Here is a 24,034-nt window from a genome sequence, read left to right as displayed (position 1 = left end):
GATGCGGGGCTCGAGCCCAGGACCCTGAGATCATGACCTGAGCCGAAAGCAGAGGCTTTAACCCACTGAGCCACCCAGGTGCCCCTACATTGATTTTCTTAAAACATCTTTGCATTCCTGGTTAACTTCCACTTGGTCATGTTGTATAATATTTTTACTATGTTACTGAATTTATTGATTTATTTGAAGATTTTACTTTTTAAATAGATTTTATTTATTTATTCAGAGAACCAACAGGGGGAGGGGCTGAGGGAGAGGGAGAGAGAGAATCCCAAATAGACTCCTTACTGGGCACGGAGGCCAGAGGCAGGGCTTTATCTCAACACCCTGAGATCATGACCAGAGCCAAAATCAAGATTCAGATGCTCACCCCATTGAGCCACCCAGGTGCTCCTCTATGTTGCTGTATTTAGTTTGCTATTATTTTGATGAAGATTTTTTTAAAAGATTTTATTTATTGAGAGAGAATGAGTGACAGAGAGCATGAGAAAGGAGAAGGTCAGAGGGAGAAGCAGACTCCCCAAGGAGCTGGGAGCCCGATGCGGGACTCCATCCCGGAAATCTGGGATCATGACCCGAGCTGAAGGCAGTCACTCAACCAACTGAGCCACCCAGGCGCCCGATTTTGATGAAGATTTTTGCATCTATTCATAAAAGATATTGGCCTGCAGTTTTCTTGTCATGTCTTTGTCCAGCTTTGGTATTAGAGGGCCAGGTAAAGCTGATGTAACAAAATGAGGTAGGATGTGTTCTCTCGGCTGTTTTTTGGAAGAGTTTAAGAAGGTTTCTTCTACTACTTTTTAAAAAAAAATTGTTTTTTAGTAATCTCTACACCCAGTGTGTGCCTCAAAATCACAACCCTGAGATCAAGAGCCTCATGCTCCTCTGACTGAGCCAGCCAGGAAGGCGGGTATTAATTCTTCTTTTTTTAAAAATTTCTTTTATTTTAATTTTTAAAAAGATTTTATTTATTTATTTGACAGAGAAAAACAGCCAAAGAGGGAACACAAGCAGGGGAAGTGGGAGAGGGGAAAAAAAGCAGGCTCCCCACTGAGCAGGGAGCCTGATGTAGGACTCTATCCCAGGACCATGGACCTGAGCTGAAGGTAGACCCTTAACGACTGACACACCCAGGTGCTCTATTTTAATTTTTTTGAAAATTTTTACTTATTTATTTGAGAGAGACGAAGATAGCAATAGAGAGCATGAGTTAGCACAAGCAGGGGAGAGGGAGAAGCTGACTCCCTGGTAAGCAGGGAGCCTAACACTGGGCTCTATCCCAGACTCTGGGATCATGACCTGAGCCAAAGACAGATGCCTTTTTTTTTTTTTAAAGGACTTTATTTATTTATTTGAGAGAGAGACAGTGAGAGAGAGCATGAGAGAGGAGAAGGTCAGAGGGAGAAGCAGACTCCCCACAGAGCTAGGAGCCCAATGCGGGAATTGATCCTTGGGATTCTAGGATCGTGACCAGAGCCGAAGGCAGTTGCCCAACCAACTGAGCCACCCAGGCACCCCAAAGGCAGATGCTTAATTTACTGAGCCACCCAGGTGTCCCCGGATTTTCTATTTCTTGAGTGAGTTTTGATTGTTTGCTTGAGTTATGATCTATTTTTACACACAGCACCTCCTTAAGATTTTATTTATTTGACAGACAGAGGTCACAAGTAGGCAGAGAGTCAGGCAGAGAGAAAGAGGGGGAAGTAGGCTCCCTGCTGAGCAGAGAGCCTTATGTGAGGTTTGATCCTAGGACCCTGAGATCATGTCCTGAGCTGAAGGCAGAGGCTTTAACCCACAGAGCCAGTGCTGTGCTACACACAGCACTTCTGATACCAAATGCATGGGGTTCCCACACCAATTTTCCAGTTATCTATGGATGCCAATTGGATATCCTGCAGTGTAATTCAATTCTGGTACTACCCAGAGTTAGTACAGACCCATGAGACTGAAGTTAAGGTCTTAGTTCCCCAAGACTTTTCCACACTTCAGAAGCCAATTGCAAATAGTGGGTCTCCAGGTTATCTACACTTCTTTCCAACTTGGCTACAAATTGTGAATTATCATGATTTTTCAGGTTTAATAGTTTGCTCTGGTAGTTTGCAGAATTCAGGGAAATGCTTTACTTTTCTTACTGGTTTATTATAAAGAATACAAACAACCAGATGAAGAAGCACATAAAGTAAATTTTGGAAGGGTCCCAAGCACAGGAGTGTCTGAGCCTCTGTGGTTTAGGGTATGCCACCTACCTCCTGGCATGTGGATATAGTCACCAACGTGGAATCTCTCTAAGCCCCATTGTTTGGGGGGTGCGCCTCAGTCAGTTGAGAATCCAACTCTTGACTTTGGTTCAGGTCATGAACTCATGATTTGGCTCAGGTCACAATGGGCATGGAGCCTCCTTAAGATTCTCATCCTTTCCTCTGACCCTCCCCTTGCTCTCTCCTCAAAAGAAAAAAAAAAAAAGAAGTGGGGAGGTGCTCCTGGCTGGTGCCAGGTGGGTTAAATGTCTGCCTTTGGCTGAGGTCATGATTCTGAGATTTTGCCAGGTGGGTTAAATGTTTGCCTTTGGCTGAGGTCATGATTCTGAGATTTTGGGATCGAGCCCCATGTCAGGCTCCTCCTTTAAATCTTGAAAAAGAAAAAAAAAAAGACTTTTTTATGGCATTTCCATTATTTAGGCATGATTAAATCATTGGCCACTGGTGATTAACTCCCTTTCCAGCCTCTCCCCTCCCTAGAGATCAGGAGTAGTGTGGGTAGGGTTAAAAATTACATCTTCCAAATGCTTGGGTGGCTTAGTTGGTTAAGTGTCCCACTCTTGATTTCAGCTCAGGTTATGATCCCAGCATCCTGGGATCTCAAAAGTAGGTATTCTTTTTTTTTTTTTTGTAAAGATTTTATTTATTTATTTGACAGAGATCACAAGTAGGCAGAGAGGCAGGCAGAGAGAGAGGAGGAAGCAGGCTCCCCGCTGAGCAGAGAGCCTGATGTGGGGCTTAATCCCCGGACTCTGAGATCATGACCTGAGCTGAAGGCAGAGGCTTTAACCCACTGAGCCACCTAGGCGCCCAAAAGTAGGTATTCTTCAAGGTCTGTTTGGTCTTCTACCTGCACACATTCTCCATCTGCTTCCATGGCAGCCTCCTTTCAGTTTGGAATGCCAGTCGCCTAATTCCAAGTTTCTATGATCTGTGGGTGATCTGTGAGAACCTTAGAACTAAAACATGCTAAAAGGAACTCATATCTTTCTGTGGCATCCATCAGTAACTTTCCCCACCAATCTTGTTTTTTTGTTAATGGTACTACCACTCATTATCCCAGGAACTCAAGGTGGGAAGATGGAAAGTCAATTTTAATTTTTGTTCCGCCTCACAAAATCTACATATCTCATCAGCTATAAGCTCTTTTCCTCCAAATCTTATTTACTATGTTTCATGATTTTTTTAAGATTTATTGACACAGAGCAAGCAAGAGAGAGAGAGAAAGAGAGCGAGCAAGCACAAGCAGGGGGAACCACAGCCAGAGGGAGAAGCAGGCTCCCTGCTGAGCAAGGAGCCCAATGCGGGGCTCAATCCAAGGACCCTGGGATCATGACCTGAGTTGAAGGCAGACGCTTAACCAACTGAGCCACCGAGGCGTCCCAAGTATTTTTTTTTTTTAAGATGTTAATTTTTAAGTAATCTCTACACCCAGAATGGGACTCAAACTCACAACCCTGAGATCAAGAGCTGCTTGCTCTACCAACTGAGCCAGCCAGGTGCCCCCAGCTACAAACTATTGCAGCTTTTCTCTGCAATACTATTCCTATTTGTCCTTTCCTTCCCATTTTCACCACAACCATGTATTACCTTTTACCTGCATTATAGCCTGATAATTTAATCTCTTCTTTAATCATGACTGTGTGATCTTTTTCGTATAGTTTTTATTTTATAATCATAAACGTAGCTCTGCTATCCAGCTAGACTTGGAGGGGAGTAAAAAAAATATGTAATCTATAGAACTGCAATGAGAGTACAAAGATAGGATATTTCAACCAGATGGGTGTGGAAGAGGTGCTCTCCTGAGCTACAGAAGGAATGTTGTGGTAGTCAAAACACAAGTCAAATTTGTTAGATTTGTCCACAGTCAGCAATGGTGATCATCTTGCTGATCTTGCCTTTTCAGTACCCAAGGCTCTCCATGGCTTCCACAATAACCTTGCCAAAGAGCACATGCTTGCCATCCATCCAATCTCTCAATCTTGGCAGTGCAGATGAAAAAATTTGTGTTGGGTCCTGCATTTGCCACACACAGATGCTAGAATCCATATGCTTCAGGATCAAATTTTCACCATCAAATTTTTACCCATAGATGGCCTTGCCACCATTGCCATTGATGGTGTGTGAAATCATCACATTGACGCATACAATCCGGTGAAAGCAGAAATCTTCATAACCAAATCCTTTCTCCCCAGTGCTCAGAGCACGAAAGTTTTCTGCTGTCTTTGGAACTTTGCAAACAATTTGAAGGAGGAGGGCCCAAGGGCTCCCCATCTAGAGCCTTGACAGAGGGCACGGTGTCATTATCCTTTGCTGGGCGGCACAGATGGCTCTGGGGCAGCAGCTCTGCAAGGCCTGCTGTGCAATCTTTATTGATCTTTTCAGTCTATCTATGATGGCAACCTCCATGCAAAATCATAGAAACATAACTCCCTTGTGCCCACGGAATATGGTGCATCTAAGGCTCTTCATAATTTGGTTCCAACCTGTTTTTTTTTTTTCCTGGTGGTGGTGGTGTTTTTTAAAAAATAGATTCCACGCCCAATGTGGGACTTGAACTCAGGACTCGGGATTGAGAGTTGCGTGCTCTAAAGACTAAGCCAACCAGAAGCCCCCAACCTCGTTTTTATTCCACATCTATTGCACATGGTTTGTATTTTAACCTCAGCTCCAGCCTTGCAACCAATACTTTATTGAGTACAAGGTGCTGGGGATCCACTGGGAAGTAAAACAGGCCGGGTTCTTTCCCACTTCTGCCTCTCCAATCTCGATTGAACTTGCAACTCTTTAACAACTTGCAGTCCAGACTACACTTCTCTAACTTCCTTGTTCCTATCCAAGGCGGACCTAGGGTGAAAAGGAAGGCTAAAAGGGAGAAGACAGACTGCAAAATCTTAATGTGAGTTGAGGTGCGAAAACTGCGAGGCCCTTTCCCTTACCATTTATAGCAGACCCCCACTCTTTACCCCGTGTCAAAAGGGTGTGAAAAAGGCCCAGGACTGGGCTTGGCTGAGAAAACGGGTAAGGTAGAGAAGTTGGTTTCAGTGAGGAAGGCCTGCCATTACAAAAACCGTTAGAGCTTTCTCTGCCCTCAGGTCTAGGCGTGGGCCCTCCGCACAGCTCAGGATCCCTCGCTCACTCTTTTCAGAATTGGTCCAGGCAGCTCCCCCCACCCCTACTCTGTCTCGGGGCTGCTCTCCCTCCCAGCCGTCGCCGTTCCCGCTTCAGCCCTCCAACGCCCTCAGAGTCCACGGAGGAGGGACGGCTAGCTGGTTCCAACCTCTTCGGGCTCTGAGCTCCCGGACCCGCCCCCCGCGCCAGTTGCCAGGGAGCGGTTGCCATAGAGCTGAGCAGTTGTCCGCGTGCGCAGGCGGAAGTCCCGGATTGAGGCGCCGCCATTTTTGCTGCCCGGACACGGAGCGAGAGGCTGAGAGAGTCGGAGACGCTATCCGCTTCCATCCGTCGCGCAGACCCTGCCGGAGCCGCTGCCGCTATGGATGATCGGGAGGATCTGGTGTACCAGGCGAAGCTGGCCGAGCAGGCTGAGCGATACGACGGTGAGTTGGGGGGGCAATAGGGGGCTGGAATTCTCGGACCCTCTGCCGCCGCCCACAGAGGCCGGGAGCAGGAGACAAAATGGCGGCATCGTCTCCGAGCTTGGTCGGGGACGTGGATTCGGAAAGTGGGAAATGCCTTGTGGGCTACTGGAGCGGCGGGAGGCCCCAGACCCGGGAATTTGACCCCTTTGGCGTCTTCTGCTACACACGCTCGCGGGCCAGGAGGCCGAGGGGAAAGGGTGGAGGAGTTGGTTGTAAAATGGCGGCTGGGGGGAGGGCGAGTCCTGGGGCGGAGGAGGGGGAGGAGATGGCGGGTGCTATCTCCGGGCTAGCGAGCCCCAAGGGAGTATCTGGGCCATCTTCGAATGTGGAGAACAATTGGGTGGGGTGATGGGGGGAAGAAACACCCGCCACATTAGGGAGAGTAGCACCAGGAGCTGCAGCACGGGCGCCTTTCACAGAAATATGGCGGGTGGGGGCGGTGGCTTGTCCCCGGAGGCCCAGTGTGGGGCGGCGGCTGTGGAGTCTCACAAAGGAGAATCCTTGCGAGCGGAGGGCTGCTTTGGGTTTGTGGTGGAGGGCAGTCTTGGGTGAGGGTTGGGGAAGGACAGAGTGGGAATCACTGCAGTTCATCCTTGAGCAGAGGCCCGCTGAGATGCTGCGATCGGATTTCCTTTCTGTAGGCCGACACACCTTGTGTTGAGGGTTTTTTAGGCTTTCCGTTCTAACTCGCCTTCTTCTGGGGAGGTCTAGAAAAACCTCACGGTCCCTTTCCTGGCCTTATCCTGGAGAGCTTGAAGTTCTTGTAATCATTTTCTGGCACCGTTAGCTGGAGGTTCTGGCGGATAGAGCTTTGAACAGGGAACAAGGAGACCATGACTCTGAATCCCACAAATGCCCGTGTCTCAGTTTAACAGTGTGTAAAAATGTTGATTTTCCTATTTACACGAACCATCATGATAAATGGAAAGACCTGTGGGAAAATAAAGTTATTTCAAATAAGGTTTAGTAATTGTATCTTGGTCACTCCCCGGGATTGGAATGCGTGTTTGTTGTACTTCGTTGGGGATCTTAACCTATCCCAGGCTCTCACCCGACGCTTGGGTTTTTGGATTTTGAACATAGGGCATCCCGGCAGATCCTATTTTCTTTTTTTCTCTTTTAAATAAATGGCTCTGTGTACAGTTTTGAACAGTTCTTTGTTCATTGCTTCTTTGCTCCTCTAGGTTCTTTAGTCATTTTTTCAGAACTTGATCCAAATGTCCATTGTGTCCGTTTTAGTGATTCTCAGGCTGCTTTTTAAAATTAACCCCCCCTCACCACTACCTTTAGTTTGGATCTAGGTACTTGAATTACCCCCATATCTGTTAAACTGTAGTATTGTAAAAACAAAAATTCTTAAATGTGGCTTCTGTGCTTCAGAGGCTCTCCAGGGTGAGACAAGGTTGGAATCCAGTGCCATCGATGTTCAGATTTTTTCGTAATTACTGAAGCCACTTACTTTTCAAAATGTTTTGTAGGGCCTTTGCTTTCCTTGAATGCCTGGTTGGTCATGTGTACAGCCACAGGGGTAGTCCCAGGGTATCAAGACATTAGGATTCAGGAATTTGAAAATTAGGCCAGGAACTCAAATTGAAGAAAGGTGTAGTGCACTAAAATTTGTTTTTTAAATCCTTAAATGTCTTTGTATTATTGAACAAGATTCTTGGGAGGGGGAGGAAAATAAGATGGGGAAGTACAGCTCAAGGTCGGATTTGTCTTTATTTCAGTGTTTAAAAGTGAAACAATGTAGGTGTGCTGGTTGTGAAAGTTCTTTCTTTTTCCCCCTTATGCCCCCAGTGGGTTCCTCTCTTAATCTGTTAGTCTCCTTGGGAGGAAACCTGAAATTATATTTGAATGCTTTCTGGTCTGTGAGAATTTAGGTTTTGAGTCAACTTGCTATGATAACCAAAAAGGATGTGGAGGAAGGGTTTTTGTTGTTGTTGTTTGTTTCTTCTTCTTTTTTTAATTTGTTTTAAAAACTGAATTGGAAGCTCATGGTTGTAGCTTCCAAGTGAATGACGGTTTAGTAGTAATATTTTGGGTTTGGGTGTTGAGGAATTTTAATGAAACCCTTACTAGTTATTCAGCGTAGCACTATCTAGAGAGAGCCACATCGTTAATTGTATCTTCTTCAGGATAGAAAGTGGGAGGGAAATAGGATCTATCCGGTGAGGAGGCACTCCACTGTCTGTTGGGCACAAGATAGGAATTTTTTAGAAGGGAAGAAAAGAAAGGCAGTCATCAGGAATCAGCCTCTACCTGTGTCCATTCTTTCATTGGGTACAACAGTTCAGTTTTGTTTGTGGTGACTAAAATTTCCCATAGTTTTAGTCACCGGACAGTATGTGGTGTGGGAGTGGAAGATAGGAAAAGTGAGTTTGAATGATTTGGTTTTGGGTACTTGGATGTAAATATCAGCTTTTCTTGTTTTCTGCAGTATCTTTTATTTTGCATACTCTGTTGAACTTAATACTTACTTGTAACATTAGTTATGTCCTGGGGAATTGGAATCAATTTATATGGATCATTTAATGGTACTAGAGGAAGAGCTAAGCTTTGTTCAGGGAAAGGATGCTGGTGGGTTCCAGATAGGCTAGGACTCTTCACCTTGAAGATTAAATCTAGCTTCTCATCACTTAATAAGTCTGAAGTCTAAGGGATAGTTTTTACAACATTTGTAGCTGTATGAGTCAAATCTATTACCTTTTAGCATTCCTTAACCAAGTCTTACCCTTTATATATATATATAAACCCAATTGGTAAAGAAAAGAGAAGATTTCACGTTTTTCAAATTAGAGGGGGTCAGCATAAAGTACGTCTGGGTTTGTGAGGTAGTTGCTGGCTTTGTCCTTTCCTTACCTTTTCCCTGTGATGATTGCTCCATGTGGGGCAAGAGTAAAGTTTTGATGGTTGCTGTTGATCATTCATTCTCTCTCTGAATGCATCGATACTAGGAAGGCATTTATTTTGAGTCTACTTACTTGAGAGCTGTCCTTTTTTAAAACACCAGAACCTTATCTCTAGCTTATTTTGGTAGTCAGTGAAAGGTGGGGAAATGTTTTAAAATAACTCCTGAACACATGTTATGGGAAAAATGGGTAAATAGTAAATTAACTTTATAGATTTATTTGTTTTAGAGAGGGAGGGAGCGAGAGCAAGATGTGATCAGGGGGAGGGGTACAGAGAGGGGGGAAGAGAGACTCCTAAGCAGGCTCCACAGCCATCTAGAAGCCTGGTGCAGGGCTTGATCTCACCCTGAGCCGAAACCAAGATCCCTACGCTTAACCGCAATTGAACCACCCAAGGCACTCCAGCAAATTAACTTTAGTAATGAGTTTGAAACAGGTTGCTGTCAATTCTTTACTTAGGTCAGTAATTTTTATTACTGCTTTTTCAGTTAATGGAGTTAACTTTATTGAATATATTTTTTCTCCTGCCTAAACATAAGCTAAATTGGATACTCTGCTCATTAAAGCAAATGCTCTGTTGTGTTTAGAGGTTTTTTTTTAAGCACGTCAACAAATTTTTAAGTAAACTACATCACATGTGGAGCTTGAACTCACCCCAAGATCGAGAGTCACATGGTCCACCACCTGAGCCAGCTGGGCACCCCTACTTTAGACTTTCATATAATATTGTGTGTAATGAGCAAATTTCAGTTCATCTTGTTGGCTTCCCAAACTATGGAATATAATGAAATTGTAATCTGAGATGATGGGAGTAAATTCTTTTTTATTTTTTTTTTTTTTAAGATTTTATTTATTTACTTGAGGGAGAATGAGTGAGAGAGAGCATGAGAAAGGAGAAGGTCAGAGGGAGAAGCAGACTCCCCAAGGAACTGGGACCCTGATGTGGGGCTCGATCCTGGAAGTCCAGGACCATAACCTGAGCTGAAGGCAGCTGCTCAACCAACTGAGCCACACAGGCGCCCCGGGAGTAAATTCTAAACTACTGTGCACATACCTAGGCATCCTTTTCACCTTTATATGAAAAGGTCTCAACTTGAATTATATGAGGTAGAACACATAGTCTGAGCAAAGTTTGGATTCAATAAGTATAAGAAAACACACTGAAAGTTTATACAAACAAGCAGGCTTATCATAATTGTCTAATAGCTCGGTCAAGGGAATATGAAATATTGGAAAAATTTCCTGACTTTCACCTGGAATAGCAAGTGAATTTTCAGTCTGGTAACTTAATGTACTGAATTTCACAAATGAGTTACCAAGACTTTAAGAAGTTGAAAGCATGATTTTAAAAAAGGCCTGTATGGGGCGCCTGGGTGGCTCAGTGGGTTAAGCCGCTGCCTTCAGCTCAGGTCATGATCTCAGGGTCCTAGGATCGAGCCCCGCATCGGGCTCTCTGCTCAGCAGGGAGCCTGCTTCCTCCTCTCTCTCTGCCTGCTTGTCATCTCTCTCTCTGTCAAAAAAATAAATAAAATCTTTAAAAAAAAAAAAGGCCTGTAGGCTGATTTTGCAGTAGGTTTTCTTTTTACTTTACATTTGTGTATTTAAGCAGTAATGACAGGAGTAGGGTAAAGTTTAAATTTTTAAACTGTTTAATTCCGCATTTATATAGAACTTCACTCATGAACCACTTTCACAGACATTTTTACCTATTTAAGGTACCAATGAACTAGATAATGTTACTTCCATTTAATGGTTCAGAAATGTGAATTTGAGATGTGATTTTTTTTTTTTTTTTCCTCTGCCACATGACTGGTAGGCTAGTGGCTAGTAAATGGCAAAGCTAGAACTTGTCTGCTGACCTTTAGCCGAGTACTCTTATTTTCCTAAGCCACTGACAAAAGACCTATGTGTAACTAAATAAGGTAGTACCTTCGGAGTGTGCCTATTTCTTTAGCAGTTACTTCAAATAATGTGTCTTGGTGTTTATGACTGGTAGCCATCATAAATAGTAGATAAAATATTTTCATGCTTTTCTGAAGAAACCTTGCACTTCCAGAACAATCCCACCTTGGGGCACCTGGCTAGCTGAGAAGAGCATGTGACTCTTGATCTTTGGGTCCTGAGTTCCAGCCCCAGGATGAGTGTAGCCATTACTAAAAAAATAATAAGCTTTAAAAAAAAATCCCATCTTAAGGCACAGTGAATGAAGTTAGAATGAGGGATTTTAGGTAATCTAAAAATGTGTGTTTGCATACTGTTTTCTTGGTTTGTCATGGTATCTGTGCTGGGGTATGGCTAATGCGTGCATTCCTGCAAATTGCTTTTTTAAAAGCAATCCCTTCCCCCCACCGTTGTCTTGATGGATGCAGCCTTTTAGTTAATGGTATAGTCATAACACTTTCAGGAGGGGGAAATGTTGGCAAATAATTTGCAGAGATTCCAAATACTAGCCTAGATAGCTGTCAAACAGAATCTGTTAAGGGGTAGTGAGGAACAGCAACAAAAAGTTTTGTCTGTTTCTGAAATGGTCAAGTAACAATTTGGTACAGTTAAATACTGATATACTCTAGTTGACAAATTGGTTTGCCAACATAATTGTATGGTTTGAGCTCATTAACTAAATAAAAACTAAAACATGTTAATGAGGTTACATCATAATAACTGGGTCGTAATAACTGCCATAATAATTAAAGGGTCATCAAGATTTATCATTCGAATCAGGATGCCTTGAAACGAAGGGGTACCCGTTCATAATAGTGCTGGGATATAGCAAGTGTAAACTAGAATTGTCCTTAGCTGCAAACTTGCCTTATGGTTATCATACTTAGAACCATTTGTTCTACTCATCTCATTTGGGTTCATACAAAAGTTTTTTTTTTTTTTTTAAATTAAAAGATAATTATTTATTTGAGAGAGAGAGAGGAGAGGAAATACAAGCAGGGGGAGTGGGAGAGGGAGAGGCAGGCCTCTTGCCGAGCAGGGAGCCTCATACGGGGGGCTCAGTCTCAGGAAAGACCCTAGGATAGTGATCTGAACCGAAGGCAGATGCTTAATGACTGAGCCACCCAGGCGCCCCTAGATTGATAACAAAAGTTCTTAAGCTTTGTCCATCCCCTCTACCGCAGAAGTATCTTAGATTCAAGTTCCCTTTCTGAAATGAAGTTCACGTTTGGCAGAACATAAGAGAAATCAAAGGCAAAGTAAAAGATTTCCTCCTCCCCTCTCCCCCATTGGGGAACTTGAAAAGTCAAGGATAGTTGCTGAAAATAGAGCTTGCTGGCATACCAACTAGTCAGCTTGACTGATAGTGTCCAGGCCAAGTATGTTGGTTTTATGTATGTCTACCTTGAGCTAGATCAGTGTTTAAAAATACTTAGAAGCAGTGTTTGTCCCTAAGCTCAGAACTTTATCCCAGATACGTGTTTATAGTCTCACCCCATACCTTGTTAGAACTGTTTTGTTTAGAACACCGAATTCTGTTTTAGAAATATGGCCATGATCCTGGTTTATCTTGTTTGAAATTCAATCTTGAATTTATTGCCCCTCTTCTAGTGATCTAGCTTAGTAGTTGGGCAGATCTGTCATTGGTAGGTTTGTGATCAGGTTAGGATTTTATCCAGCTAAAGTGATAAGAAATATTTTTTTATATATAAAATTTGAGGGAGACACTTTATACTTAGGGTTATGGCTATTTCATACTTTGGCAGATGCAGTAGTGCAGAGGCCTTGGACTTGTCTGGATTCTCTATCTTATAAAACGGCGATAAAACTTGTGTTGCCTGCTGATTTACAGGGTTGTAATGAAATTAAAGGGTTTAGTAAAGGGCAGAGTATAATACTTGCCTGGTAATATTACTTATTGTGAAAAACTCCTTCTTTCCAGTGTGAAAGACGGAAGTGTATGTTTTTGCTACTGATACACTATGATTGTATTAGAAGATGACCTACCCCCCCTTTTTGTAAGATTCTATTTATTTATTTGACAGAGTGAGAGAGAGAGAGATCACAAGTAGGCAGAGAGACAGGCGGGGTGGGGGGGAACAGGCTCCCTGCTGAGCAGAGAGCCCTGTGTGGGGCTCTGCTCCCAGGATCCTGAGGCCATGACCCAAGCCAAAGGTAGAGGCTTAACCCACTGAGCCACCCAGGTGCCTGATGACCTACGTTTTTGAGTTATTCCTAGCAAGCATTCTCTGGTCATTTTAGTACCCAAGTTATATTTGCATAAAGAAAAGTTAGTTCTCAAAATAAAATCTTTAATTGTAATTCATATGTGAAAATTTGCATATCCTGAAAGTGAATGTGGCTAAATATAAATCGAAGCAAGATAATCTATAATTTGGCCTTGTTGAGCTGCTATGTAGTATTTTTGATACTAATTTCAGGTTAATACTCAGGAGAATATTCCTGTGTCCCTGGCAGATACAACACTTGTTATATGTGGATTTGGAATGAAAGGTTCCATAGAATAAAAATATAAAGTAATTCAGGGTTAAAATATTTTTGTTAGCGGTCTCAGATTACGGACTAGGAACCTAGAACCAATTTTGTGAATTGTGATTCTAAAGATGTATGGTAAGCCTTGGGTAGTGAGTGGGTTCTGATTAATAAAATGTTACCAGTTAATACTACTTAATCCTTGGTGGTTAGTCATTTGAGGTCTTTGGAAAAGTTATTGTGAACACCTTTGTTTTGTAGAAATGTGTTCTGCTTAAGTTTGTGTGATTAATTGATTCTTTCATTAGTTGATTAAAAAAAAAATTATTCAAGAGGGAGGGGAAGGGCAGAGGGCCTGGGAGACTCCCCACTGAGCAAGTAGCTGGATCCTGAGATCATGATCTGAGCTGAAGTCAGATGCTTAACTTACAGCCCCCCAGGCACCCCTTAATTGATTTGGTTGTTGTTAATAGGTTAAATTTTATGTTACATAGTAAAACTTTATGAAAGTACTACCATGAAAATTTCAAAACATCTTGTGCTCTTTGACAAGAAAATATCCCTGACAGTTATGATACTATTTTTAGATTTTCCAAAAGGAATTCATTAATGAAATTTCTTTCTGTGCAGTATAGACTTCTTCCTCACAATTTTAAAACTGTTGAAATTTTGACGAGGTTCTTTTTGTCTGTTCAGAGACTTAGGAAAAGGCAAATTGGTTATAAATCTGAATAAATAGTATAACTTCCCTCTTAAAGTGTATCAGTACAAGGGTTATTTCTGTTCATTCCCCTCTCCCCATATATTCCAAAACAAAATGTTAATGTTTCTTTTTTGTGTCTTCTAATTCTATAGAAATTATGAGAAGAAATTTAGACTTTGAGCTCTTTTTCCTTTTCCCCCAATATATCAGTGTCTTAGGGGGCCAATAACTTACCTGCCAATCTTTTACTTTCTACCTCTATTCTCTTTGCACCTCATCTTTAATTTTTTTTTTTTTTTTTTTTACTTTTAAGATTTTATTTATTTGACAGGCAGAGATCACAAGTAGGCAGAGAGGCAGGCTGAGAGATGGGGGAAGCAGGCTCCCTGCTGAGCAGAGAGCCTGCTGATGCATGCGGGGCTTGATCCCGAGATCATGACCCTGTGACCCTGACCCGAGCCCAAGGCAGAGGCTCAACCCACTGAGCCACCCAGGCGCCCCACACCTCATCTTTTTTGTTCTATCACAGCTAAACATGTCGACTGCATGAGGGAATATAGTCTTAAACTCTAAAAGGAGAAATCTCCTGTTTTGATGGAGTAAGAGGGAATTCCGCACCTCCCTCAATATTGAGACTGATGGGAGAGGTACATTTTTGCAGTCAGAATTATAGAATCTGGGTAGAAGGTTGTCTTGTTTTTTACCTAACAGGATAATTGGAAGTTCTTTAGAAGGCTTAAACAAATTTTTTTCCTGTTTCTAGGGAAGATAGGAGTTAATTTTACAGTGAGAGGTAGTTCTGTTTAGGGTGGTACCAGAAGAAAAAAATAGTTTGTGCTTGAATGTCGAGATTATTGTGTTTTGAAAAGTTTTAGTATTCAGAGTATTAAAAGTAAGTTCCAAAGGCATTTGACAAGTACATATTGAGATCCAACTATGTACCAGGCACTGTTCCAGACACTTGGGATTCATCATTTAAATTAAATTAAACAAAGGGTCTCTTAAAGGAGCTTACATTGTAGTGAATGTTTAAATACTTTTAGAATTATTCTTATGTTAGTATGTGTAATAGAGTGAATTAGTAACAACAGTGGTATTGAACATAATGCACTATATATACCTAATGCAGCTCACTGTCCCATATCAAAGACTGTAGAAAACTTACAAGTGTGCTTGTTTTTTCTTTCTCTTTCTCTCTTTTTCTTTCCTTTTCTTCTCTCTTCTCTTCCTTTCATAGGCTCCACGCCTAGCATGGGGCTTGAACTCAAGACCTGAGCAGAGATCAAGAGTTGGATGTTTAGGGGTGTCTGGGTGGCTCAGTTGTTATGTGTCTGCCTTAGGCTCAGGTCATGGGATTGAGCCCCACATGAGGCTCCCCACTTGGTGGGAAGCCTGCCTCTCTTCTCCCACTCCCTCTATTTGTATTCCCTCTCCAGCTGTATCTGTCTCTCTTTCTCTATGTCCAATAAAATCTTTAAAAAAAGAAGAGTTAGGAGCACCTGGGTGGCTAAGTGGGTTAAGCCTCTGCCTCTAGTTCAGAATCTCAAGGTCCTGGGATTGAGCCCCGCATCAGCTCTCTGCTCTGCCTGCTCTGCCTACTTGTGATCTCTTTGTGTCAAATAAATCTTTGGGGAAAAAAAGGAGTTGGATGCGTTTGAGGCACGCAGGTGTCCCTTAAATGTGCCCTTTTTTTTTTTTTTTTTAAATAAATAGAGTACTCTTGTCAAGTGGTACTAACAAATTGAAAAGGTTTTAAAAATTTTTCATGGCCTGGGGTGCCTGGGTGGCTCAGTGGGTTAAAGCCTCTGCCTTTGGCTCAGGTCATGATCTCAGGGTCCTGGGATCGAGCCCCATATCAGGCTCTCTGCTCAGCAGGGAGCCTGCTTCCTCCCTCTTTCTGTCTGCCTTTCTGCCTACTTGTGATCTCTGTCAAATAAATAAATAAAATCTTAAAAAAAAGTTAAAAAATGTTTTTTCATGGACTTTATGATTATAAAACTTTATAATTACTGCTAACAACTATATGCCAGGTGCTTATTATTTCTCTGAATCCTCAAGAAAAAAAACAAAACCCTGCATAGTAAATAACACCCATTTTACAGGTAAGGATTAAGAATTTTAGGAAAGGTGACATGTAACAGGTAACATCACTGGGATGCATCTGTTTTACTCCCAGGCTGATAAGACTTCCATACTTGTGTAAACATTAGTCTAAACTGCTTTTGAAGCTCTATTTCTGTTACTTAGATTTTAATTTGATTTAATTATTTAACTTAATTTTTAAAAAGATTTTATTTATTTATTTGTTAGAGATAGACTGAGAGACAGAATACAAGCGGGGGAGTGGGAGAGGGGGAAGCAGGGTTCCTGCAGTGTGGGGAGCCCAATTCCGAGCTTGATCCAGGACCCTGGAATGACCTGAGCCAAAGGCAGCTGCTTAATGATTGAGCCACCCAGGTGCCTCTAGATTTTAATTTTATAACTTAAAAGTTGCCTCAAATGGTCTTTCGATTTCATGTCTCTTTGTAAATTTTCTTTCATAGGAAGGATACAGAAGGGTATGTAGGTTGAGTATATTTTCCAGTGAACAGCCAAAAAGAGATGGTAGAACAAAGACTGGACCAAAAGTAATTAAATTTTAGGGAAGGTCTGTCCCGTCCAGATTTTTTTTTTTTTTAAAGATTTTATTTACTAATTTGACAGAGATCACAAGTAGGCAGAGAGGTGGTATTGGGGAGGGAAGCAGTTTTCCTGGAGGGAGCCTGATGTGGGGCTTGATCCCAGGACCTTGAGATTATGACCTGGGCCAAAGACAGAGGCTTAACCCATTGAGCTACCCAGGTGCCTCTCATGTCCAGATTTTATCTCAATTATTCTCCCTTTAGATATGTTACTTTCAGGGCTTGATTTTCCCCATCTGTATATTAAGAAATTTCTGAAAGTTATTTTATGAATTTGCAGGCGTTTTTTTTTTAAATATTTTATTTATTTTAATTGACAGAGATTACAAGTAGGCAGAGAGGCAGGCAGAGAGAGAGAGAGAGAGGAGGATGCTGAGCAGAGAGCCCGATGTGGGGCTCGATCCCAGGACCCTGGGATCATGACCCGAGCTGAAGGCAGAGGCTTTAACCCACGAGCCACCCAGGTGCCCCTGCAGGCGGGTTAAAAAAAAATTTTTTTTTTGCCTTGTGAGTAGTGGATGGAGAGCTGTGAAATCGAAATTCAGCTCTGGGATTACATCTACGCAGCTTTGATTCTACTCCAGCTAATTTAGCTACTGGTTTGTTGAATAGAAAACTTGCGTTCTCCAAATTTGCATTTATATTTCTACTTGTGTTGAATGAATTATAAAGTTAAACAATATGAAATTGCCAGTTTCCATCATTTTTTTAGTTGAAATGTAGTTAACATATGATGTACAGGTGTACAATGTAGTGATTCAATAATTCTGTACATTGTGCAGTGCCCAGCATGTGTAATTAACTGTCTCTAACCATACTAAGTCATTACAGTATATTTGACTATATTCCCTATATTGTATGGTGACTTTTTTATAACTGGAAGTTACCTCAGTTTCAGTCATTTTTGACCTACAAAAATGATCATTTTCTAGTAGTGGTTGGAAGGTCTGGAAGGTGAGGCCTCAGTATACCCCAAAAGGCATTAAGGTTTTAAGGAATACCAGGGTTATTGAGGTACTGTACATGAATATTTTCTGAGGTTGGTTTTGCTTTTTTGTAATTGTGTAATTTTTCTTTGTTATTTTGTAATTTATTTCTGTGTTGGCTGATTTATTTATTTTTGGTAATTGATTTTAACCTATTTTTGTTTTCTAGGTCTTTTTTTTCTTTCTCAGGATAATAGATTAAATTTGTCCTATTTGCAGGGTTTTTGTTTCTTTTGTTTTTGTTTTTTGAGATTTTATTTATTTGACAGAATTAAGAGAACAGGAGAAGGGGAGAGTCAGAGGGAGAAGCAGACTCCCCACTGAGCAGGGAGCCTGATGCTAGGCTCCATCCTGGGACTCCCGGTTCATGACCTGAGTTGAAGGCAGTTTTTTGGTTTTTTTTTTTTTTTTAAAGATTTTATTTATTTATTTGACAGACGGAGATCACAAGTAGACAGAGAGGCAGTCAGAGAGGAGGAAGCAGGCTTCCCGCAGAGCAGAGAGCCTGATGCGGGGCTCGATCCCAGGACTCTGGGATCATGACCTGAGCTGAAGGCAGAGGCTTTAACCCACTGAGCCACTCAGGCACCCTGAAGGCAGTTTTTTAACTGAGCGTCCCAGCTACCTGGGTTTTTTCCCCCTAAATATTTATTTATTTGAGAAAGAGAAGGAGTGTATGTGAGTGGGGATGGGGCAGAGGGAGGGAGGGGGGGCCAAGGGGGAGGGAGAGAGAGAGAATCCCAAGCCGACTCACCACTGAGCATGGAGTCCCATCTCATGACCAGTGAGACCACAACCTGAGCTGAAATCATGAGTTGGACACTTAACCATCTGAACCACCCAGGCGCTCCTGTTTGCAGTTCTTTTTTTTTTTTTAAGATTTTATTAATTTTTATTTATTTTTATTTATTTGACAGACAGAGATCACAAGTAGGCAGAGAGAGAGAGAGGAGAAAGCAGGCTCCCTGCTGAGCAGAGAGCCCAATGCAGGGCTCGATCCCAGGGTCCTGGGATCATGACCTGAGCCGAAGGCAGAGGCTTTAACCCACTGAGCCACCCAGGCGCCCCAAGATTTTATTAATTTTTTTGAGAGAGAGAGAAAGGGCACAAAGGGAGAGTGAGAGGGAGCAGCAGACTCCCTGCTGAGCAGAGATCCTGATCCAGAACTGGATCCTAGGACCCTGAGATGGTGACCTGAGCTGAAGGTAGATGCTTAATTGATCAAGCCATCCAGGTGCCCCTACAGTTAATTAATATTAATATATAATTTGTTCTTTTAGGGGTACAGGCTTGAGATCCTTCAATTTTATACAACAGACAGTGCTCACCACAGCGCATATCCTCCCCAGTGCCTATCACCCAGCCACCCTATTTCCCTACTCCCCTCCCATTCAGAAACCCTCAGTTTGTTTCCTGAGATGAAGTGTCTTATGCTTTGACTCCCTTTCTGGTTATATCTTGCTTCCTTTTTTCTTCTCTTCTCCTTGATCCTCTCTTTTCTCAGATTACTCATATATCAGTGAGATCATGTGATAATTGTCTATCTTTGATTGACATATTTTGCTTAGCATAATACCCTCTAGTTCCATCCACAGTGTTGTAATTGGCAAGATTTCCATTTTTTTGATCGCTGCATGATACTCCATAGGATATGTATATGTGTATATATATACATACACACCACATCTTCCTCATCCATTCATCTGTTGATGGACATCTAGGCTCTTTCCATAGTTTGGCTATTGTGGACATTGCTGCTATAAACATTGGGGTGCACATGACCCTTTGGATCACTACATTGGTATCTTTGTGATAAATATCCAGTAGTGTGATTGCCGTGTTGCCTCTACAGTTCTTTTGATGAATCACTTTTAGGGTCACTGTGTAGTACAACTTCTGGAGCTATGTAACAGGTACTGCAGATACATTTTGAAAATTTTGGAGAAAAGGTGGCACATAAAATTATTCCCCTCAAAATGAATTTTTTTAAGAAAAAAAATTTTTTTTAAAGATTTTATTTATTTGACAGAGAGAGAGATCACAAGTAGGCAGAGGCGGGTGGGGGGGCGAGAAGCAGGCCCCCCGCTGAGCAGAGAGCCCGATGTGGGGCTTGATCCCAGGACTCTGAGATCATGACCTGAGCCGTAGACAGTGGCCACTGAACCACCCAGGCGCCCCAAGAAAAAGATATTTTTTAAAGATTTTATTTATTTATTTGACAGAGACACAGCGAGAGAGGGAACACAAGCATGGGGAGTGAGAGAGGGAGCCGATGCAGGGCTCAATCCCAGGACCATGGGAACATGACCTGAGCTGAAGGCAGACGCTTAATGCTTGAGCCACCCGGTTGCCCCAAAATATTTTGTTTTTATTTATTTAGATTATTTGAGAAAAAGTGAATACACAAGTTGGGGTAGGGGCAGAGGGAGACAGGGAGGGTAGCAGATTCCCTTCTAAGCAGGGAGCCTGACTTGGGCCTGGATCTCATAACCCTGAGACGATCTAAGCCGAAATCAAGAGTTGGATGCTGAACCAGCTGACCCACCCAGGTGCCTGTAAAGGTTTTAGGTTTTAGGTTTTTTTTGGCTAGTTGTCAGAATAAAGAGAATGGAAAAGACCATGGTGCTCACTTACTTTCTTTTTTTTTTTTTAAGATTTTATTTATTTATTTGACAGCGATCACAAGCAGGCAGAGAGGCAGGCAGAGAGAGAGGAAGGGAAGCAGGAGCCCCTCCGCCCCCCAGCAGAGATTCCCGATGTGGGGCTCGATCCCAGAACCCTGGGATCTTGACCTGAGCCCGAGGCAGAGGCTTTAACCCACTAAGCTACCCAGGCTCCCCTGGTGCTTACTTTCAGAAGAAAATTGGTCTTAGCGATATATTTCGTAGTTGGTAAACTGCAATTGTAAAAAGATGTTTGGATTTATTAGATTATGCAGTAGTAATATGCTTCCTTGACTGTAACCAGTAGAATCTCATTTATAAGTTTGGACGTTCTCTTACTATTTTATTTATTTATTTTTAAAAGAGTTTGTTTATTGGAGGGGGGGAGAGTATACAAGCAGGGGGAGGGGCAAAGGGAGAGGGAGAAGTAGGCTCCCCCTCTTGAGCAGGGAGCCTGATGTGGGCCTCCATCCCAGGAGCCTGAGACCATGATCTGAGCCAAAGGTAGCCGCTCAACCAACTGAGCCACCCAGGAGGCCCCCCCCCTTTAAATAACTGGTGTTCTCCCTCTTTCCCCTCCCCCATTGTGAGATTCTTTGTTTCTAGCTTTGAAATCTTAGAAATCCTTGACATGTTTCTTAGCCTTCTAGCTTTCAACATGGTCATTTAATATGTTCAAATGTTATTGAATCAAGGCATAGAGAAATTAAAATGATGAGTATAAGAAAAATACCACTGCTTGTAACTTTTTAATATCCAAGACAAAAGCTTTATAAAGCGCTGGCTAGGAAAGTAGTTCTGGGAAGTTAATGATACAGCAGTATGGCCCTCTGCTTTTTTTTTTTCTTTTTACTTTTTCTTTTTTTAAGTTTTATTTATTTACGTAATCTCTACCCAAAGCAGGGCTTGGAACCCCAAGATCAAGAACCAAGTGTTCTGACTGAACCAGCTGGGCGCTTCTGGCCCTCTACCTTCTCTTTATGTACCTTTTCAGTGTGTGACCGTTTTTTTGTTGTTGTTGTTGTTGTTTTTTTTAAGATTTTATTTACTTGAGAGAGAGAGAGCGCGAGCGCAGGCCCGCACAAGCAGAGGGAGTGGCATGGAGAGGGAGGAGCAGGTTTTCCACTGAACAGGGATCCCAGTGCAGGGGTCTGTCCCAGGACCCTGGAATTATGACCTGAGCTGAAGGCAGACATTTAACTGACTTAGCCATCTAGGCGCCCCCCGTATGTGACTTTTAAAGCATGTAATTTGGGGGTGCTGGGGAATGGTCAATGAGGACCTTGGTTTTTTCTAGACTAGATGCTGTTAGGTCTGTTTTTCCTCTTCCCAGCAATTGACAGATAATACACCATTAACATCGTTATACCTTCCATCTTTTAGACATCTTTGCTGCAGCTTGCTTAGAAATTTGTTGATTTTAGCCTTCCTCATTTCAGAGTGCTGTTGGCCAGGATTTTTTTTCTTTTTAAGATTTTTATTTACTTGACAAACACAGTGAGAGAGGGAACAGAAGCAGGGGAAGTGGGAGAGGGAGAAGCAGGCTTCCTGCTGAGCAGGGAGCCTGATGTGGGGCTTGATCACAGGACCCCTGGACCATGACCTGAGCCGAAGGCAGATGCTTAACTACTGAGCTACACAGGTGCCCCTCGCCAATATTTCTTTAGTCATTTCAAATTTACCTTTCCTTTTTTTTTTTTTAAAGGTTTTATTTATTTAACAGAGAGAGAGAGCATAAGTAGGCAGAGAGGCAGGTGGAGAGAGGTGGGGGAAATAGGCTCAATGCTGAGCAGAGCTCCTGATGTGGGGCTCTATCCCAGGACCCTGAGATCTTGATCTGAGCTGAAGGCAGAGCCTCAACCACTGAGCCAGCCAGGCGCCCCTTTACCTTTTATTCTTATCCATCAGACTGCATTAACATTGTTAACCAATTTTCTTTCCTCTGCTTCTAAAAGCTGAAGGAGTTTTGTAACGCTAGTATATGTAGAGCAGTCTATTTTATTTTAGTTTTGTTTGGCTTTGAAGATAATTAGATTAAAAGAATTCTTTATGCCTATTTTAGGGACCTTCAGATCAAGTCTAGATCAAATCACTAATCAAGATGGGATTTAAAGATCAAAATTACTTTTTTCTCTTACTTTTATTTGACATTCAAGTTTTTAAGCTTAAAAATCTGAAACTGATTTTTTCTAAAGTTTACTGACACTTGCGAAGTAGAGGAATTTAGGAGGACAGTCATTACTAAAAATAGTAGTTGGTTAAGTTGCATTAAAATTAACTTGAGCCACTTGGATATTTTCCAGCTTACGTATCTTTTCAGAATATTTTCTTTTTTTTTTCAGTTTAGATGTATTTATATATTTGTGGAAAATTCGTGAAAAATCAAAGGTGGGAAGAAAACTTGTATTAACTGGTGTTTTCTGTGCAGTAGTTTTTTCTGTTTCGTTGTGGGGGGGTTGTTTGTTTTATTTTTTACACGTCTTTATGTCTGGTTTTACTTAATTTTGCACTTATTATTTTTTACATTTGAAAATACTTATTTAAAGTGAGCTGTATGCCCAACGTGGAGCTTGACTTTAGAACCCTGAGATGGAGAGTTGCATGCTTATGCTCCAACTGAGCCAGTCAGGTACCACTGGTTTTACCTAGTTTAAGGAGTTATTGTTTATATATTAGCAATAAGTATTTTATTTTTTATTTATTTACTAGAGAGAGCAAGCACAACAAGCAGGGGGAGCAGCTGGCAGGGGAGAAGCAGGCTCCCCACTGAGCCAGGAGCCTGACATGAGGCTCAGTCCCAGGACCCTGGGATCATGACCAGAGCGGAAGGCAGCCACTTAACTTGGCCACCCAGGTGCCCTTGGTTTTACTTAATTTTGTATCATGGACATTTTTCTTACAACATGAACTATTTGTAAACTTTTTTTTTTAAAGAATTTATTTTATTTTATTTATTTATTTTTTAAGATTTTATTTATTTATTTGAACAGAGATCACAAGTAGGCAGAGAGGCAGGCAGAGAGAATGGAGGGAAGCAGGCTCCTTGCTGAGCAGAGAGCCCGATGCAGGGCTCGATCTAGGACCCTGAGATCATGACCTGAGCTGAAGGCAGAGGCTTTAACCCACTGAGCCACCCAGGTGCACCAAAAAGAATTTGTTATTTTAGAGAGAGGGAGCAAGCTGAGTGCTCATGAAAGAGGGGAGGGGTGGAGAGGGAGGGAGAGAATCTCAGGTAGACTCCTAGCTGAGTGCTGAGCCCAGTGTGAGACTCAGTCTTAGAGTGACCTTAGCTGAAAACAAGAGCTGGACACTTAACCGACTGAACCACCCAGGAGTCCCTATTTGTAAATGTTTTTTACTGGCTATGGATCTATCCACTAAAAAACTACTGTAAGTTTTTGGTTAGTATATTGCTAGTGACAACTGCAATGAAATACTTCTATCCAAAATAGATTTTTCTGTAATTTGGGCTATTTGCTTAGGAGAGATTCTGAGGAGTGGAATTTATTCATCAAAGTAAATAAACCTGTAGCTTTTGGCTTCTTTGCTTTCACTGTTCTCTGAAAGGATTTTTTTCATTTTACAGTACCACCAATTTATGAAGGTGCAGTGCATAATTTTCTCACTACAAAACTTCATGTATTGAAGTATTTTAAATGTTACTTTGAATGTGAAATGTATACTTTAAATTTTTGAATTACAAAATCTAAAATAAAATGTAAGAAAGTTAGGGTGCTTGGATGGCTCACTTGGTTGGGCGACTGCCTTCGGCTGAGGTGATGATCCTAGGATCCTGGGGTC

At 42.1% G+C, this 24,034-nt stretch overlaps 1 protein-coding gene across 2 annotated transcripts in view; it reads left to right on the top strand.

Moving 5' to 3' along the window:
- Positions 1 to 5,624: 5,624 nt before the first annotated feature.
- Positions 5,625 to 24,034, top strand: part of YWHAE (tyrosine 3-monooxygenase/tryptophan 5-monooxygenase activation protein epsilon) — a 58,174-nt gene continuing 39,764 nt past the window's right edge. Inside the window, exon 1 of one of the 2 annotated variants that reach the window (XM_004746891.3) lies at positions 5,625 to 5,815. In XM_004746891.3, coding sequence (XP_004746948.1) covers positions 5,752 to 5,815 — 64 coding nt within the window. In that variant the 5' untranslated portion in view covers positions 5,625 to 5,751. The remainder of the gene's footprint in view (positions 5,816 to 24,034) is intronic. The other variant, XM_004746890.3, reaches the window with a different exon arrangement.

The sequence above is a fragment of the Mustela putorius genome, unplaced genomic scaffold, assembly GCF_011764305.1.
Source record: "Mustela putorius furo isolate JIRA1106 unplaced genomic scaffold, ASM1176430v1.1 tig00003962_pilon_pilon_pilon, whole genome shotgun sequence".
Taxonomy (NCBI): Eukaryota; Metazoa; Chordata; class Mammalia; order Carnivora; family Mustelidae; genus Mustela; species Mustela putorius.
This window is presented reverse-complemented; position numbering and strand designations above follow the sequence as displayed.